The sequence below is a fragment of the Rhinolophus sinicus genome, chromosome 3 (genome assembly GCF_057876585.1).
Source record: "Rhinolophus sinicus isolate RSI-liver-muscle chromosome 3, RSI-T2T, whole genome shotgun sequence".
NCBI classification, from domain to species: domain Eukaryota; kingdom Metazoa; phylum Chordata; class Mammalia; order Chiroptera; family Rhinolophidae; genus Rhinolophus; species Rhinolophus sinicus.
In genome coordinates this window covers 130,438,446-130,458,204 of record NC_142503.1, presented here as the reverse complement: position 1 = coordinate 130,458,204, position 19,759 = coordinate 130,438,446, and the positions used below count along the sequence as shown (strand labels likewise).

The 19,759-nt window shown below is 43.9% G+C and overlaps 1 protein-coding gene and 1 long non-coding RNA gene across 2 annotated transcripts; one reads left to right on the top strand and one right to left on the bottom strand.

The window, feature by feature from the left end:
• Nucleotides 1-3,190: 3,190 nt before the first annotated feature.
• Nucleotides 3,191-5,460, bottom strand: LOC109438554 (uncharacterized). The gene is made up of 2 exons (XR_002136402.3): nt 5,218-5,460; nt 3,191-3,921 (listed from the first exon to the last, which is right to left on the bottom strand). It is a non-coding gene; the product is annotated as an uncharacterized LOC109438554 (long non-coding RNA).
• Nucleotides 5,461-7,694: 2,234 nt separating this feature from the next.
• On the top strand, nt 7,695-13,912 carry LOC109438553 (purine nucleoside phosphorylase-like). The gene is made up of 6 exons (XM_074327952.2): nt 7,695-8,027; nt 9,890-10,059; nt 11,890-11,993; nt 12,189-12,364; nt 12,475-12,665; nt 13,237-13,912. Exons 1-6 carry the CDS (start codon nt 8,017-8,019, stop codon nt 13,446-13,448), a joined length of 864 nt encoding a protein of 287 aa, XP_074184053.2. The 5' UTR covers nt 7,695-8,016; the 3' UTR covers nt 13,449-13,912.
• Nucleotides 13,913-19,759: the final 5,847 nt, after the last annotated feature.

The window sequence follows — 19,759 nt, the reverse complement described above, 5'->3', positions numbered from 1 at the left end:
GAAAACAGATCGAAGATCAAAATGGTCATAAAGGAATAGAGTATGGGAACTTGGCTTGAGATGGCTGGAAGAAGCAATATAAATGGAGCCACTTTAAAATAGAATTGGAATTGCCATGCCAGCGGCTGCCTTGCTTGCCTTATTCCTCAAACCCTTTAAATCTTAACACTAGGCAAAATTACCTTTAGACTGGGCCTAAGACAGCATTGTATCCCAAACAACCTTTTCCAAAGATAACAGGAAAGCATATATTATGACTACAGGACTGAAAATTTAAAACATTCTTTAAAATTAGCATCATTATATTAGTTTATCTGCATCTACTGAAATTCGTTCTGTTCATGTAATTGTTCCCCTTCCCTTTCTTGCCAGCAACCTGCGGCCAGGAGGGCTAGGCCTGAGGGGGAAGGGTGGAAGATTAAGAAAGACACAGAGACAGGAAAGCTGGGATCAGGAGGTCCACTGTCTATGGATGGTGGAGCAGTGGCACAGTATTTATTTCTCACATGGTTTTTATACAGAACAATTGCCTATACAAGCTAGTATTAGTAGAACAAGCAAGTATTGGAAGAACATACTGTTCTGTGAATATGTAAGTTTGTATGTCTGTGGCTGTAATTGTATTACCTTGTTCTTTGTAGGGTAAGATGTTGAGGCGAGGCCTCCCTTGAAAGACCTTGCAGGCTGCAAGGTCCTGTCATGCAGGGTGTCAGGCAGGGACTCAGCTCCTGCTCCCCACATAAGAACGCAGGACATGGTGAGGCCAAAAAGGAACACTCACAGAGCCATAGATAGGGGAGTCATACCGCTATACTCCATGCCTCTCTGCAATCCTCACTTGCTAGCTCAGCCACCATCTTCTTGCTAACTCCCATTTGCTGCTAGCGTAGGCCAGGCAGTTATATTAGTGGCCAATGGCTCACTGGTTATAGCTGACAGCCAACTAGCCACAGCTGATAGCCATCCAATCACAGTTGATGGCCATTTACTACCTGAGCCAGCACCTTTCCACGTGAGGCCGAGAGCCTGGAAACCATTCCTGGCTCTGTCCCCACACTCCATCCTTACAGGGTCTCACCTCACAATCTATGCGACAAGCATCTTCCGCAAGGGGCTCTGTGCAAGGAGCCTGGAGGTGAATGCAATATCCTGGGACTTCCTGGGCTTCATAGGGTACCACCAGTCTCCCTGGACACAGCCAGGGTTTCTCAGGTCACCATCAGTCCTTCTGGGCACAGCCAGACTTCCTGGGCTTCTTAGGGTACCGTCAGTGTCTCCCCAGTCACAGCCAGGGCTTCTCAGGGCACTGCCACTATCCCTGGGCACAGCCAGACTCCTGGACTCAGCCAGGGTTCTCAGGGCACTGCCACTCTCTCTGGGTCTCTCAGGGTACTGTGCTGGAACAACAGCGATTCACAGTCAAGATGCTTATATATTCTCGATGGCGGCCAGTCAAGACACAAAAGGAATCTGCCAGTTCCAATACATGGTGGTAAGTTCCCAAGCAAACAGTCAAGCAATCCATTAAATTAGGGATAGAAAGCAATTCCCCATAGTCCATAGTCATTCGCCAGGGCTGTCCTGGGGGTGAGGGACAACCTTGATCTCACCCTCATCTCCCATGGAGGACTCAGCAAGTGTTTCCTCCTGGGACAAGTCCCGCTTCCGGGCTGCCTCAGCAAGAACTTCCCAGCCCACACGGCCAAAATGACCTTCGCTTTCTCCAGCCTATGCTGGTTGGAGAACTGTCCACGTCTTCCCACCCCTCCATGGGGGTCCAGCTCTCCAGCAGCTGCTCCTCCTGGTCTTCCTGAGACTGAGTGTTCATACGTACAAACTGCTCCACCACCCTTTGGAGAGCTTTGGTCGGCACTGTACCCTGCTCGCTGCACCCATTTGTCATTCAGGGTGACGGGCAGGGTCTCTACTCCCGCTCCCCACATAAGAATGTAGGATATGGTGAGGCCAAAAAGGAACACCCACGGAGCCATAGATAGGGGAGTCATGTCACTATATTCTCGCTAGCACCTGGGTTGTTGACACAGGAGGCAGGAGCCACATGATCCGCAACCCGCCGTCCACTTCTCTCTGCCAACCAACCTCACTTGCTAACTGCAATCCACCCGCTAACTGCAATCCACCTTGCCAGCCACCATCTTCTTGCTGGCCCCCATTTGCTGCTAGCGTGGCCACAGCAGTTATATTTGTGGCCAATGGCTCACTGGTTACAGCTGACGGCCAACTAGCCACAGCTGATGGCCATCCAATCACAGTTGATGGCCATTTACTACCTGAGCCAGCACCTTTCCACGTGAGGATGAGAGCCTGGAAACTGCACTCCTGGCTCTGTCCCCACAGTCCTTATCAGCTTACATCCTGCTCTCCACATCTCCCCCTTCTCTTTTTTGCTTAAGCTGCAGTTTATGAGTCTCCTATGTCATATCGGAAAATAGATTTAAACCAAAATAAAATAGATTTAGGCCTTGTCTGTCGAAAGTGTCATGAATGTAATAGTAATTGTTATAGTACCCTTTCAGGGCACAAAACCTTTATGTTGATACTTACTGAAAAGAATAGATGGAGACCTGATGTTATCACATCAAGAATTACTCACTCACATCATTGAATATAGCCACAGAGGCAGAAGCTCTCCTAGCCAGGGGGAAGGTGGGGATCTATGTCCACCTCTATCAACCCCGTGAGTATTTAGATGATCCTTATGCGACTGTGGCTGTCTTAGATTGTTCCTTCCTTGAGGAGTCTTACCCATCATTCACTAACCAGCCATCATTTTGGGGTCAAGTTCTCCAGATGGCCCCTTTGAAGCTGTGTCTGTCATAGGTTGTTCCTTCCTTGAGGAATCTTACCTGTCATTGACTAACCAGACATCCTTTTGGGGCCAAACAGGGAAATGTAAGGTGTAAGCACAAAGGTGAAGTAAAGTCCCTGAAAGGATCAGTCTCACAGACTCTTATTTTTATTAGGAGGGCTAGGCATGAGACTCTCTGTACTGAGTATTTGTAAGGTTTTATACCCTGCGGCTGTATCTGTATTATCTTGTTCTTTCTGGGGGAAGATGCTGAGGCAAGCCCTCTCTGGATGACCTTGCAGGCTTCAAGGACCTTGTCAGCTACATCCTGTTCTTGACATCTCCCCCTTTTCTTTTTGTTTTTGAAATATGAAAAACACAGACCTTGTAGATTTTTTATTCATTGTCTGTCGGAGGGCTGGTTGTCCACTTCTGAGGACTAAACAAAATAAACATAAAACAATAAACAGAATAGCAATAGCACCCGCAAACCTTCCACCTAAAGTCTTTATCCAATTGACAGGGTTTAAAGTAGAAAGTCCTTTTGTAGCTGCAGAAAGTATCTCCTCTCCAGGGAGTAGTTGAAGCTTGGCGTTAGACATCTGGTCAACTTCTTGTTGTAGTTGTGAAATGTCCACAGTGAGATTGGGCATATGTCCCAGGAGATAGGCTCACACTTCAGACCAAGGGATACGAGGTTGATTATAAGAGAAAGGGGTTACACAATAGGTAGATATATTCCAATCACATTTTAAAGTAATCATAGTATGGAGATTTTTTAATTGATCACCAAGAAATACAACAGTAGTTTCTAAGTCAGCTAATCTAACATTAATTTTTTCTGATCTACCTTAACTTGTTGATTCCAAGATTTACTAGTATTTTCATGCCATTTTTGTACAAATTTAGTGGTCTGTACTGTTTGGTGTAGAGTTATTCCAGAAATGGCAGCTACAGTGGCTATAGCAATTATTCCCATAATAGCTGCAATTAAAAGTCCAATAAATCTTTTGGTTCTTCCCGCGGTTGACTGTCAGGCTGGTCTTCGGTGCGTTGTTTATGATATGGTTTAATATACCCACTGGGCACCCACAAAGGATGTTCTTCCGGTCCTGGAGAAACACAAGCATAACCTCACCCCCATGTTAACAAGGTTCCTAACTGTGATTGATTAGTTTGAATATCTTTCCACCAAATGGGCACATTCTCCAAGGCTTTAGGACTATGGAGATTGTTAAAATGTCTTTCTGTAGCTTTGTGCTAAGGTGTGGTTCTGTGCTAGAACCAGAAGAATTAAAAAAATTTAAAGTAGACATAGCTCTTGTTAATTGTATCTGTGGGGGGTCCCTATTTCTCCCCCTTTTTGTTTTTGTAATTGTTTTGTTAATGTGGAATTAGCACGTCGAACAATGGCTTGACCCTGTGTGTGTTCACAGAACTTTGTAAACTTTGTACTGTTATAAGCAGGGCCATTGTCCATTTTGATCACTTGAGGGAGCCCCATGATAGAAAAACAGGTAAGTAAATGGCGGCAGGATGTTTGCAGGGAATTGGACAAGCGCCAGCTGCCAGGTATCTGAGTATTGGAATAGTCAATGTTGTGGGTTTTGGGTATAGGGTACAATTATAGCCTGGGAGTGTCTCCCCCTCTTTCTCTAGCCTGGAAAACACCCCTTTGCAAAGCAGAGCATGTAGGGATAGGGACCAGAGGAGGCCGGGAGCAGGCGCAAGGGGATGTTTGGTGTCCAAGATGGGGGCAGCAGCTCGGGGTAGGTAGCTTGTGGCAGCACTCCACACGAGAGCTTAGCAAAGGCCCCAAGGAGGTCGGCCTAAGGGTAAGACTCATCCTCTGTATCAGAGTCCTGAGGGCCGGAGGTTTCGGGAAGGTCATAACATTTTTGTTCCTCATCCTGAAGCTCTTTTTCCTAATCGATCTCGTACTGGCGGCACCGAGGGAAAGCCAGAGTGCTTCAACGCCTCATACCCCTCCACTGCATGGTGTAAGACCTGAGAGAGTCCTCCCTGTGTTGAGGGGGATGGTAACCTTGAAACCTTCCTTGAGGGGTCAAGTGACTCCTTCACTAAGTTCCAAAGCACAAAGGTGGGGATGGGAAACTTAGAGGGACCTTCAGCTGTGAAGCGGTCACGGAGCTGCTGCCCCACTCTCTCCCATGTAGCGGAATTGACCGTGCCCTCTTCGGGGAACCAAGGGCATGTCTCCTGTATAAAAGACAGGAATTCCATTACCTGGCCTGAGCGAATACTACAGCCACGAGCCTTAAGCATAGCCTTTAGCATTTGCGCAAAGACGTCCCTTTCTTTGGGCCCATGCTGTCCCATGTTTTACTCCCAATTAAACTTAACTTGCTCCCCTCCTCTCTATATAACCTCAAGGGGAGTCTCCTCACCTGCTCGGGTGGGCGCTACACCGTTTCTTCTTCCCATACTCAGGTCCCTGTTCAGACGCCACTTGCCGTGACCCGCACGGCCAGGAGGGCTAGGCCTGAGGGGGAAGGGTGGGAGATTAAGAAAGACACAGAGACAGGAAAGCTGGGATCAGATGTCCACTGTCCACGGATGGTGGAGCAGTGGAGCAGTTTTTATTTCACACACGGTTTTTACAGTCTTAGAACAATTGCCTATACAGCTAGTATTAGTAGAACAAGCAAGTATTGGAAGAACATACTGTTCTGTGAATATGTAAGTTTGTATGCCTGTGACTGTAATTTGTGTTATCTTGTTCTTTCTAGGGGAAGAAGTTGAGGCGAGGCTTCCCTTGAATGACCTTGCAGGCTGCAAGGTCCTCATCAGCTTACATTCTGCTCTCCACTTTTCTCATAAATATCCCTTCCTTTCATTTTGAATTTGGATTTATGCCTGAATCAGTGCTTCCTGAATAGCTCCTTTTTTAGGTCTCAAACACTTGTTTGTTTCCTCTCACTTTGGCCTTTTATTTTTAGGTTAATGTGACCCAGAGAAATATAATACACACTTACTATACATTTTATATTTTTGACCATTTGGTACGTGCTGTGTACCAGTGCTCACAAGTGCAGCAAATGCACACACACACAGCACCTGGGTCTGTACCCTTTACAGGTCAAAACCTGTGAGGAAAGCAGAAAGAGATATAAACAAACCAAGGTTAGGGGCAGGACAGCACCCCAGGCAGGGTTTAATGCGACCTAGAGCCTGGGCCCTCTTGTTGAACAGATCACAAGATAATGCTGTGGTCTGAGGAGGCCTATTGAGCCTGGCAGGACAGACTCCTCTCTGGGCCATTGGTGAGATTAAAGTGACTGGGGGTTAACGTGATTATGCAGAACGTTGGTTGCTGAGCTTGAATTCAGAATAAAGTCTGTCGTGTAGTTCTGAAGCTTGTCACCCTGACTAAGGTAGGGAGGGTCTGTAAACTGTCCTTGCTTGTCACATAACAGTACATTTCTTTGGTGTCAGGAATCTTTATATATACTACTTTATATATACTATATATATACTTTATATATACTTTATATATACTCTTCCCCACATGGTGCTGGAAAAACACTACAGAAGATTGAGCCTGTCGCCCAATTTTCATTTTGTTGATATATTGCAGCTCATCTTCTTTCAGTTTGCATACACTTACTTTACACAGAGACCATTGAAATTACTAACTGTTTGCACTTTCTGAGATATAACGATGTTCTAATGTTGACGTTTGTGTAAACTGGATTGCATTTGGGGTGTTAGAAAAACAAGGCTTTCAGCAATCAACTTGGCTAGATATTTCCTGGAGCTGATTTTTACCTATGACTGATCTTACCCATCACTTAAAATCATGCTTTCGATGTTGCAGTTGTTCACAGTCTTCATTATCAAGATCACTAAAATTTACTTTACTTCACACTGTTGTTATCTTTGGTAAAAATACGGATGAATAAGAATAGTAATAATAATATCAGTAATAACAATATGGATGATAGAATAAAACATTTATTTGGTACTGGTTTTCGTGCTTTATACATATTACTTTTTTCTTTATGTACACTGTCTTTACTGTTATGCCCCTCGTACTAGAACAGTTCTGATACATAGTTGATCCTCAAGAAACATTTCTTACATAAATGAGATAGAAACAGGTTGGGAAAGGGTGGTTGGGTCATGGTAAGGGGTAAAATGGCAACCTGGAAAATTAGAGTTTAGGAGAATGGAAACAGGTGGAGGACTCCAATAGCTAAGCAAGGACCATTGATTTGTGATATTACTGTGAGGCTGGTTAAACTTGTAAAAGTGGGGAGAGGTAATTGCTGAATTTATACAAAAACATTATACAGTGTCATTCTGTCACAGAACTTTTAAGCTGGTAAAAGTAGGGAGAGGAAATAGCTGAACTATTACAAAAACATCACATTATGTAATTCTGTTTCCAGGAATTTTCATCTTGGGTGGAGACTTTCTGGTTACCGGAATTGCTTGGATCCGGGAATTATTTTGATCCAGTATTGAAAACAAGGGAGTGTCAGTCTCATCCCCACCCCTTGTCAGTGTGGAGAATCCACTAATTCTATAGGCCTGAGCATTTTCTTTTCTCCATCTGGGCCTAGATCTAGACCTGTTATGTTCTCCCCAGTCCTGTAACCTCCAGGTTTGCAGTGTTGCGACGGTTGCCCTGTTTCCTTTGTCCAGGAAACAACTCAGACACAGGCTTAATTTTATTCTGGGGTTGCACGATCTAAGGTTTAACATTTTCTCTTTTTAAACCTCAGGGTTTGCTGCACACACAACCCGGAAACGGGGTTGCAGACAGATGGGTGGAGCTGGGGGCGGTTCCCTCCCACTTCTAGTCCTCTTCCCACATAGGCTTCCTTGCCTGAAAACCGGGATCTGCGGGAATGGGTACAGAGAAGAAATGCTGGATGCCCTCCTTACCCGTCCCTGCGTCGGGGTTGGCGTGTGGGATACGGGAAATGATCCGGCGCTGGCAAGAACTCAGATTAGGTTTAGAGTCCCTCCTCCCGCGATTGGAAAGGGGTGTGTCACCGTGGAGATGGGGCGGGCCCGCGTGCTCGGCTACCATTGGCTGGGACTCCCGGGCTGGGGAAAGACACTGCACTCGTCAAACAGCGCTCTAACGGTGCGGACCAGCCTCGGCGACAGCAGCTCAAGTCATCCGAGCAGAACCTGGCGGAGAAGGGCCGGCTCATCGACAGGGCGTCCGCGGGACCATGGAGAACCGGTGAGGCGGCCTCCAGGGTTGGGGAATCCCGGAGGCCCCTGGGGAGCGGAAATGGCTGTCACCGTGCCCTGGAAACCTGGCATTCTGGGCGGGAGAGGGAGCGAGTGCCCTGAAGATGCAGAAAGGCCTGGCGCGGAGCCCGGTGTCTGGAACAAGGCGGCACAGCGATGGGGCGGTCAGCGCCGGCAGGGGCGCAAGTGGGAATCAGTTGGGGTGGCGCCACCGGAGCAGGACAGGGACGGGATAGTACAGTGTAGTCTACTCGAAAAAGGAACCGGTATGTGTGTATGTTCACGCGGGCGTGTTTGGGGTGCGTGTAGAGGGAGACATACCCCACCCCCCCAACACACACACACACACACACAGGGTCTTCCCACCCCATAGCTCTTCACAGATTCCATTCTAGAGTCTTGGTAAAGCCCTGAGGTACTTTGATGACCATATCTAGAGTCCCTCCTTCAGAGAAGAGGTTGCTCACGTCCGGGGCAACACCTCTCCCCTCCTAATTGGAGGTCCAATAAACTTGGGCTGGAGTGTCCAAGGAGAAAAGGCAATCCTTATTCAGTGAACTGAGCAACAGACCCTGCCCACTCCCCCCCTCCCCAACCCCACCTCACAGCTTTGAAAACCCTTCTCTCTGCGTTGGTCCAGGATATGGCAGTCCATGTGTCCTGTGTGGGGATCACTGGCTTTTGCATGCTCGGGGATCCAGGGTGTTCCTGGGGGACTGATGGCCAATGAGGACTTCATATGAGCTGTGGCTAGATATGCTAGGTGTCCAGGGCTTCACAGTGCTTTCTTTTCCTTTGCGCGTCTTTGGGGATGCTATTTGATTAACTTTTCTTACCACTTTACTGCTTCTCTTCTCCATGTCCGGTGGCCCCTACCCTTGTCTCTTACCCAGCTATTTTCCTGAGGGTAGCCCACTGTATTGTATTGCAGAGTCATCTGGTTTCAAAGGCTCTGCTTTTGAAAGAAAGGATTTCCTCTGCAAGCTGGGTAGTTGTGTTCAGCTCTGTCACAACTCCAGTTGCAGTTCTCAATTTTTTCTCACTTCAATCTTTGGTCTTTCCAGATGAATTTGAGATAATTGGTCTGGACTTGTGAGAAAACTTCTAGGTTTCTTTTTGGGCATATACAGGTTCTGGGTATGTGCATGTCCTAAGGTCTCTGAAGGTCAAAGAACTTTGAAGAGAAGGGAAGATGGGAGAAGGCAGGGAGAACACAGCAGAGGGGAAAGTGAAAGAAAGACTCAAGAGCTGTGGGGCTAAATGAACCATGATTTGTGGAGTCATAGGACTTTGCAACTTATTAGCAACAAGTTTTAAATAATTTTAAAACCAAGCCTATAAGATAAGGGGGCTCTTTACCTTCTTTGATTTGATTATTTCGACTGTGCTTCTGTAGACTCTGTGGCCCCTTCCTCTCTAAATCTTTGTCATAAGGACAGCCATCAACCCTGACAGTGGTAGTAAAACTGGAGTTGGGGCTGGTGGTGGAAACATAGACGTCATTAACTTTGTCAGGCTCTGGAATAAATTTTTTGGGGAAGGAGGTCCTGAGTTTAATATCAATCCATAGGTATAAAGACCTTGTCAGTGATGTTTTGGGATAGCTGGAAAAAATTTCATTTCAGACTTTCAATGGGTCTGATTCAGAAAGAGGAGTGGATGGGTTGGTGGGTGAGCTTAGTGTGGCCTCTCCTGAACAAGAGGAACCTCCCCTCTGGAGCAGGTCGTTGGCCAGCTTCTCCATCCCCTGCCACCTCGGAATACCTGCCAGCCTGTCTGCACTAAAGGTCATTGTTCTATGATTCCCTTGGGATGGGAGCAAGACTCACCATGACTGTTCTTTTTTCCTAGATTCACATATGAAGATTGTAAGAACACTGCAGAGTGGCTCCTGTCCCACACCAAGCACCGACCTCAAGTGGCAGTGATCTGTGGTTCTGGGTTAGGAGGCCTGACTAATAAATTAACTCAGACGCAGGCCTTTGACTACAGTGAGATACCAAACTTTCCCCAAAGTACAGGTACTGGCAGGAGGGGAGAGGGATGGGACTGAGGGGTACTGATGGGATTCTGATGGGAGGGCAGTGCTTCTGTGCCCAGACCTGGTTATCCTCTGTAGCACTAGATTAAAGACAACTGTCGTAGGAGAGGGATAAAGACCAGTGCCAACCAGAATGACTTAAAGAAATTTCCCTTCTAGAATTCCCCTTCTAGATAGGTGGCCTGTGTCCCTAGTGGTATTATTCGATGTCATATTTCTTATGCTTTAATACTCAGGGCTCCTTAATCTCTATAATGCCTCCCCTATACACACCAGGATCACTACACACTCACACACCCATCTCATTACTATGACTCTGCAGCTTAAATGGAAAAAGCAGTGCCTATAACCTCCCACGACAAAGTCGGGCCTCCCCTGACCTACGTCCTCCTGCCTTTTCCCTGCTCTAGCTCCATCATAGGGTAAGGCCCACTCTAGTGCACAGCAACATGTGAACATACAGACTACTGCATTCTTGCAAATAATGCGCAAATACACAGACCTGATACACTGACCCTTTGGATCGGGGAAAGGGCAGATGTCCCCTAGGCACAGGGGAGCTCTGAGGATTATGTATCCAGCATCCCAATAGCAGCTGGAAAGATCTACAGCTAAAGTTTGGAAAGGGGCCAGAGACACAGTGGCAAGCAAAGGGCAAAGGTAGTTTATTTGCTTTACTTATTAATTTCTCAGGTAATAAACTTACCTTGGTTATATTTATACATCTTTGGACTTCTACACTCCTGCCTCTTTTCCCTGGAGTGTTATGACTTTTTGCAGTTTTTTAATTTTCTTCGAAGCAAGACTGGGAGGCCAGAGGAGGAGGTGGAATGGGGGTTGGAGAAGGAAATACTGAAAAGAGAGAGGGAGAGCCAAGTTTTCTAAGGGAGATAGCAGTGATATCACCTCCACCTGCCACTTGTACTCCCGATCAGAAGGGCGCTACACTAAGGGATAGCACATTGATTTTTTTAAGCTTTATCATCTTATTGTTTTTACTCTCTTTAGGTTTCCAAACTGTGTCCTTATTACTAGTAATTTTTTATTTTAAATAAACTCCTATATCTCTGAGTATCTCTCAGCTCTTCCTCTTGGTCCGTTTCCCAGAGCATCCATTCCTTGAAGGCTAGGTTGGCCATGCCCGTTGGAGGAGAAATATCAGAGAAGGGAAATAGTAATGATGGTTATGTCTGCGGGGAGTCCCCTTTGCACTCCCGTGCCCCTGCGTGCCTCATCTTGGGCTTGTAATCACACAGGACTGTATGTGGGTCGTACTGGAAGTGCCTTGTATGGCTCCAAACTCAGCCCTTTTCCCTTGCTCAGCAGCCTCTTTAGGAAGCAGAATAGACCATGAACTCCCTTTCGGGAGTGAGGACGCATTCAGTTTAGTTAAGGTAATAGATAAGAATACACATCTTGAGAATTTTGGAAAGTCTGCAAAAGGGTCTATAATTACTGCATTCATTAGTACTCACTCACTCCATATTTTTTTTATTTTGAGCTCTTGCAGTTTGGCCTCTCATTCATTTGAAATGACTTTAGAAAGCCTTTCCTTCTTTCCTTTGATATATGTTCACTTTGAACATGTTTACCCCCATCACTCTAATCTCGGGATGTACTTATACACTTACTTGTAAGTTTCTGATTAATTTCTGTATCCACCAGACTTAAACTTTCTGAAAGTGGAGATAACAATGTCTTCTTTTGCCTAATGTTAAGCATAGTGAGCTGGCTCACAGTAGGTTCTCAATGGGTATGTGTTATATGAAAACATCATGCCATTCATTTCCCTTTCTTTCTTTGTATTCAGTGCCAGGTCACGCTGGTCGACTGGTGTTTGGGTTCCTGAATGGCAAAGCCTGTGTGATGATGCAGGGCCGGTTCCACATGTATGAAGGCTACCCACTCTGGAAGGTAAGTAGGGGCATAAGCCTGGTTGCATGTGGAAGAAGGGGAGGGGGCGGCGAGCTCTCCTACTTTATTGCCGAACTACCTGGGCTGTGCAGATTTTTGGTCTCCTCCGTTCATGATGTAGATCATGCATATCTGCGTGGCGGACTGGTGCAATTTCAAAGAACACTTTCTGATGTGTCATCGTTTGCTTCTAAGGTGACCTTCCCAGTGAGGGTGTTCCACCTTCTGGGTGTGCACACCCTGGTGGTCACCAATGCAGCTGGAGGGCTCAACCCCAAGTTTGAGGTGGGAGACATCATGTTGATCCGCGATCACATCAACCTACCTGGTTTTGGGGGCGAGAATGCTCTCATAGGGCCCAATGATGAGAGGTACATGTTTTGTTCCTTTATTTGTAGATGGGGGATTAAAGGCTTGTTTGAGAGTTAGGAGTGGGCTCATTGTATTCGATTCAACTGAGAGAAGCCAACCTGTGACCTAGGTTTGGAGTTCGTTTTCCTGCCATGTCTGACGCCTACGACCGGGAGATGAGGCAGAAGGCTCACAGTGTCTGGAAACAAATGAATGAGCAGAGAGAGCTACAGGAAGGCACCTACGTTGTGTTGGCAGGCCCCAACTTTGAGACTGTGGCAGAGTGTCGTATGCTGAAAATGCTGGGTGCAGATGCTGTCGGTGAGAAGGGGGATGTGCCAGAGGGACGCTTGAAGCGGGAGGGATCTGGTAAAACAGAGAGGGAAGGAGTAAAAGATTGCCGACGTGATAGTGGGTTCAGAGAGGATCGGACATAAGGGAAGACTAAATTAAACTTATTTCTAGAAAGATATCACGGTGGTGAGGTTTGGTGTGTTGTAGCATCAAGGACTTTAACAGGTGTCCTGCTGATGTCCTATCCGTCATTTGATAACTGTCTAAGGATTATTCTACCAAACATCATAACCACCTTCTGTACCTCTGGCTGGAAATGGGACTACATCATTAGAACTGACTTCAAAATTACCACAATCAGATACGGAAATAAAGCATCGCAATGGTAATATTTACAGGAAATGTGTAAGGCCCGCTGAAGCCCTACTCTTTTAAGCAATATAGAACAGTCTAAGCTTGACACTAATTTATCTGCTTCTTTGGTTGTGTTTTGAGATGCCAAATTGCCAATGAGGTGATGAATAGCGATTGGGCTAAGAGGTGAGCAAAAGAGCCATTTGAGGATGCTGACCCTTGGTTTCCTCTTTCTCCCCACCAGGCATGAGTACAGTACCAGAAGTTATAGTGGCAAGGCACTGTGGACTTCGAGTCTTTGGCTTCTCCCTCATCACTAACAAGGTCGTCACGGATTATGAAAGCCGAGAGAAAGCCAACCACTTGGAAGTACTAGAGGCCGGGAAGCAAGCTGCACAGAAACTGGAACAGTTTGTCTCCATTCTGATGGCTAGCATTCCTGACCCTGCTCCTTAACCAGCCCTGGGATTGTCTGGCCTCTCCCTTATGGGATCCAAGCAGCTGCTTGCTGTCTAGTTTGGCCCCTTGCTGGGGTCATGTGCCTCTGCCTTCAGCTAGTAGCAGAAAAGAGGAAAATTCCCGTCCTTCACTTTCCACCCACTTCCACCACACTTTTCTGGTGCTGAGTCCTCTTGCTCAATTGTCTTTTCAAAACAGTTTCCACTGCCCTTCTTTCACAAGAGCCGGAGCCCAAACCAAGCCCTACTACACGTCTATGATATTCACAGGATTTCCTATGTGCTGTTGAACTTGACACGTTAGTAGTTTCTGCTAGCTTTTTGAGATAATGCTGTCACATTCCAGGGGGTTCAGTGCAGCCTCCCCAAAGTATGAGAAACCATACAAGGACCAGCCCAATATTTCTTGTACTTTGATATTATCATACCTGTATTTTTAGAATAAAGAGAAAGATGAAATAATTTCTTCATTTTTGTGTCATTTGGCAGAGGGCTGCTTATAGGCCGTGATTGGCATGAAAGGCTGCGAGACCATAGTCTTGTGTGACTATCTGCTTCCCAGACAAGTAGCTAAGAACTGAGATGAGGTCATGTATGAATTCAGGAAAGAATGAAGAAAAGACAAGATGATAAAAGATACAGATGTTACAAGATGATAAGGAAGGAAGGGCTAGCTTTGGGCACGTGATAGCTGCTTCCCTCAGACCAGTCTTGTCTCTCTGTCCCTTGCCTTCTGATTGTTTCGCTCCCTGTCTACTCTCTCCTGAATATCTGTATCAGTTCATGGATCTTCATTTCTGTTCCTTCTATTCCATTGTTGCTAGTTCCTTCTTGTGCCCGAATTATATTTCCTCTTGATTTCCCTCTCTCCACTACTCTAACGTCTTCCATAATTGATGGCAACTATACAAGGTCGGACAATTAAATTTACGAACTCATCCTAGAAAAAGTGCTACATACCTCATTGCTGAATATCACTATGGTCAGCTTCTAAGTACTCTCCTTGGGTAGCTATGCATCAACGTCTGTGCCTAATCCACTCTTCAAAGCAATTTGGGAACTCTTTTCCTGGAATGACCATCAGAGTTGTCATCATAGTACCCTGATGCCCTTAATGTCATTAAAATGTCTTCCTTTACATATTTCCTTTTTCTTCAGGTAAGGAAAGAAGTCATTGGGATCCAGATCAGTTGAGTAGGGAGCGTGTTCCAGTACAGTTATGTGTTTACTGGCTAAAAACTTCCTCACAGACAATGCCGTGTGAGCTGGTGTATTGTGATGCAAGAGCCATGAATTGGTGGTGAAAACTTCAGCTTGTCTAACTTTTTCATGCAGTCCTTTCGGCACTTCCAAATACTAAACTTGGTTAACTGTTTCTCTAGTTGGTGCAAATTCATAATGAATAATCCCTCTGATACCAAAAACAGTTAGCAACATCGTTGCAACAAGTTCTTGAACTTAATTGTCAGAACTTATACCCTCCTTCACTCCATTCTGACAGTGCAGTGGCAAATACCCCTTTATGTGCTGCCAGCCACTTCACTGCTGAGTAGAGTCCTGCCAACCCCAGGCAACCTGTGACATTGACTCCTACTCAAGCTTCTTCTCTTGGAGCACTACCTTTCCCCCTGTTGCTTCTGTTCTGGTTCTAGTCTTTCTTTCACTTTTGCTTGGTCAGAACTTCCCTGTGATGCAGCAGCCAACATGGCCCTTTTTTGGCTCACCGCACTATTTGGGCTCCACTTGCATTCAGCAGGCTGGCGTGTTTGAAAACCACACTACCCTCCCAGGCCTATTTGCCTTTGTAGAAAGGGTGGTACTGGATGAGCCTCTAGTAGAGGTGACATTTCAATTATTAGTAGTATAATATGGAAGAGGCATTTTGGATGGAAAGCTTTTGAAATCTTTCAAATCATCCTTGATAACTGACCTACGTTAGCTGAGCCCACCACAAAGAAAAAGCATCCTGGAATGGCCCTGTCACCACTCTTCCTTTCATCAGTTCTTGTACCTCCACCCAGCTCTAAAACCCTACCTGGCTCTTTAGGCAGTCTGTAACAGCTGTCATTTGTCTCTCAGAGAGCTGGTGTAGAGGAAAGCGCTGTACATCTTCTAGATATATACGCAACTGTAACTTGTTCATCTAATGAGATGTTTATAGACATTTCTTTTTAATCAAGTTATTGAATGTCTATATAACACTTTGCCTAAGATAATAATGTTGAACTGAGAGCCTAAAAATGGTATTTTCTCAAGTGCCCTGCAATCTTAAGAGAGATACATTTATAAAACCATTATCTATTACTATAATGCGGTATAAAATAGGTACAAGTCACATGTGATGGGAGCCCAAAGGACGAACTGATTGTATACATGGACCATGAGGATTGGTTGTTTAGGTAAAGTTGTATAGAAAACTTTGAGCTTGGCCTTAAAGGATGGAAGGGAGGAAGAGGTTTTCATATCAGGGCGAGAAAAGCACAGAGCTATGAAAAGCACTAGGCATGTTCATGGGTCATTGTTACAACAGGTGTGACCAGAATAGAGGACATGGAGGGCTCTAATGAGACATTGGCAGACAGGTTTTTGGAGGTCAAAGGAGGACTGCATTTGGTGCCCAGATTTCTTACCCCCTGAGTTGCCTCTTGGTGAGAAGGATCAGGCATCAGAATGGTGCCACCTGAAAAACATCGGACCGGGACTTGAATATTTAAGGGCATTTTTAGATTTAGTAAATGGGTTTGCACATTTACTTTGCAGAGGGTGTTGAGTTTCATGATAGAACCCTACAAGTAGCTTCATGGAGATTATGCATTTGATGTCCTAATGCAGTAGTCTAATTCCTTGGTTCTAAACTGAAGTAGAAAAAGTAGGACTTACCTACTTTATGTGTATATACATATATCAAGTGTACATATTACTATATTCATATTACAGCATTAAATATACCCCCATGGTGACAAAAGAAAATTGTACATTCTTTATAATACAAACCAAGAGGTGTAACAAGGAAAGTAGCTACGGGTAAGTAATAGTCATTTAATTATAGGTGATAAGTATTAATTCTAAGTTAATTCACTAGAATCCTAGGTTTGAGGGAGTATATGGCATGTGGAGAGAAAACATGTTTAACACAGTGTCTGCAATTTCTTTTTAAAAACAGCTTTACTATACTATAAAGAAAGAAAAAACAAAACAAAAAAAGCTTTACTGAGATGCAATTCACATATAATAAAATGTACACATTTAAAGTGTGTAATTCAATGGTTTTGAGTATATTCACAGATAAGTGCAATCACCGCCACAGTCAATTTTAGAACATTTTCATCACATCAAAAGGAAATCTTGTACCTTTTAGCTGTCACTCTGCTTCCCCCAACAGCCCAACCCACCACTAATCTACTTTCTGTCTCTATAGATTGAATTATTTTGGACTTTCATATGAATGGAAAAATACATGGAATCATGTGGACTTTTGTTACTGGTTTCTTTCACTTAGCATAATGTTTTCAAGTTTCATCCAAGATGTAGTATGTATCAGTACTTCCTTTGTATGACCAAATAATATTCCCGTGTATGGATAAACCACATTTCATTTGTCAAAGACGTCCAGTTTCAAAGTGCCAAACAACCCACCTAAACTGAATGTATCAGTTTAGGTGAGCCTGAGAAGAAAAGCACAAAGTCCAGGGAGATAGGTCTGGGAGGGCCACCTAGAGAAGGCTAGTTCTCCTGATGAGACTGTGATGAGACTGTTCTCCAGAGGGGCCTGCAGAATGCCTGCAAAATGGGTTGTTTTTCCTGAATCTCATGATAGGTGTCAAAACACACTTTCCATCAAGTTAGGCTTTCTTCCCTGGCCCTGTCACAGTCATCTGTATTAACATTAATAATGTTTATTAATCATGTACTTCAAATAGAACACTGTCCTAAAAACCATACCATAAATTGGTAATAAGACAAAATGCTTGCAATCTAGATGGGAGACAGGATATATGCATAAAAGGAAAAACAAGGCTGAATTAGTTGTGCCCTCTATGCCTACTTTTAATCTTTTTATATGTTATATTGTCATTGTTTAGAATCGGCTTTCTCCACTGAACTGTAAGAGGGACTAACTTTTTGGAAAAAGACTACAATAATGTGTGAAAAATCACATATGCTTAAGTGCCAATGATGGCTTGTGCTATAGGAATTCGGAGGAGAGAACCATCACTGGATGGGGAGTGGGAAAGGGATTGGTGAGACTTGAGTTAAGTTTTACAGGAAAGAGAGGTGAAGAGGAAGGGGCAGAAGGCACTACATGCAGGCAAATTCAGGAAATGTTTAATCATTTAAAGATTGAAATGGTTAAATTGAAGAAATCATGAATGGGAGCAGTGGGAGGTAAGGTGCAGAGGGACCAGATTGTTTTGGGCTCTGATTCCAGGCTGAGGAGTAAGAATCTTATTCTCGAGGTCAGATGGCCAGCCATCGAAGGCTTTTAAACTAAGGACTGATAGGTGAAAATCACACGGTAGTGTTTTGATGGATTGAAGTTTAACTAGAAGTAGGAAGGCTTGTTTTGATGGTAGAATTACTTTCACCCCCAACTAGCTGTATTGAATAGCACAATTGGTGGCAAGTACTTATTTGTTAACCAGGTTGAGGTCTTTTGTAGTGTTTAAAAGAATATGCTGTTATAAAATAAAATGTAAAGTCAAAAGTGAAAGAATTTAGAAATGAAAATATATATTTAAGTCAAATTAGTAGTTTTCTCTTTGTTTAGATAAAATTTTGAATAGGTGATGTAATCACATAGCTAAAAAATTAAGCAACATTAAATGTATACAGTGAGAAATTTTGCCTTCATCCTGTCTTCCATTTGCCTTTTCTTCCCCACCACACTGGTAACCACTTTCATTAGTTTCTTGTGTGTTCTTCCAGGATTTAAAAGTATATAAACAAATAAAAGTACATATTCTTATTTTTTATCCTCTTATTATTAAACATAGAAGTTATCATGTTATATGTACTGTTCTGCATCTTGCTATTTTATTTTATCTTGATATATCTTAGAAATCTTTTCACATTAATAAATTAGTGTGCTTTCTTGATGAATTAGATCAATGCTTTCCAGGATACATGGATACATGTCTGTCTCCTCAGATTTTTCAGAAGCAAAGGAAGAACACAGTCTTCAAATATTTTTTAGCCAATTCCCATTTTGTTTGTTGATTACTAATAGAAATAGAGACAGAGATCATGTCACTCGCTGCCATCTTTAAAGCAAATGGGGGGAATAGAACCGTTCATTCTGTGCTTTGCTTTCTGTATAAATTTATTTGGCTTAGATTTGCATTGCCTTTTTTCTTGTAAATAGGCCTCTGCTTTTCATTATTACCTTTTGTTTCTAAGCGACACCTTTGAACAAACATTGGCTAACTGCCTGGTTTTTCTGTCATTGTAAATTTGGATTTTAATAAAAAGGAAAAATTTGCTGTCTGTAATTTTTTTTGCCACATTTTAAATTTTGGACTAAATTTGATTTGATATTGTTTGGGATTAATCTGCTTTTATGTTCTTGTTTTAGGTCAAAGAACCCGCACTATTCCATCTGGCTTTCACTTTCACTTCCCTTCTGAGTTTGTTCATTTTAGGAAGCTTACTTTATTGTGCTTGCCAGTCTCTTTTCTTCTTGTTCTCTTTCTCTGCTTCTGTTATTCATGTTTTTTGTGCCATTTTCTTGTCAGCTACTTGATTTCAACCTTAGTCTTTCCTTTTCCTATTTTATTTTGAACTCTTTCTACCTGAGCTACTGCTATAATTTTATAATAAAAGAGTAGTAGGAATACAATACTACTTTACATATAGCCCAACCTGTTCTAGTTCTATCAAGTGTCCTTTTTACCCATCAAAGGTTGTCTAAGGTCAATTCAAGTTCACAGTATTAATCCCCACTGCTCCGCCTCCCCCTCCCCCAAATAATAATAACATATAGCTACCACCATTGTTAGTATCCCACTAAATCCATCAAAGTATGAAAATAATTTAATTTCCATAGGGGATAAAGTTGATATTTGGCACAGTGGTTGTTTTAGGTATGTTTGTTTTGGAGGTGGGATGGTTCTCACTCGGGACATCCATAGATAGGATGTTCAGGGGCTTCATGGATCCTGTGAAGCCCCTGAAATGCAAGAGTATGTGTGTGTCTGAATTTTCAGGGATAGGAGAAAGTTCTTAGGTTTCCTTGGATGCTCACTCTACCATCTCTACCTCCTTCCTCACAAATGTATAAAAACCATTCATTTAAAGACACAAAAAACAAAG

Bases quoted from the DNA above. Each gene is read 5' to 3' on its own strand.
- LOC109438553 (XM_074327952.2), top strand. The intron at 11,994-12,188 runs GTAAGTAGGGGC...TTTGCTTCTAAG, and splicing joins AAGGCTACCCACTCTGGAAG to GTGACCTTCCCAGTGAGGGT. The intron at 12,666-13,236 runs GTGAGAAGGGGG...TCTCCCCACCAG, and splicing joins GCTGGGTGCAGATGCTGTCG to GCATGAGTACAGTACCAGAA.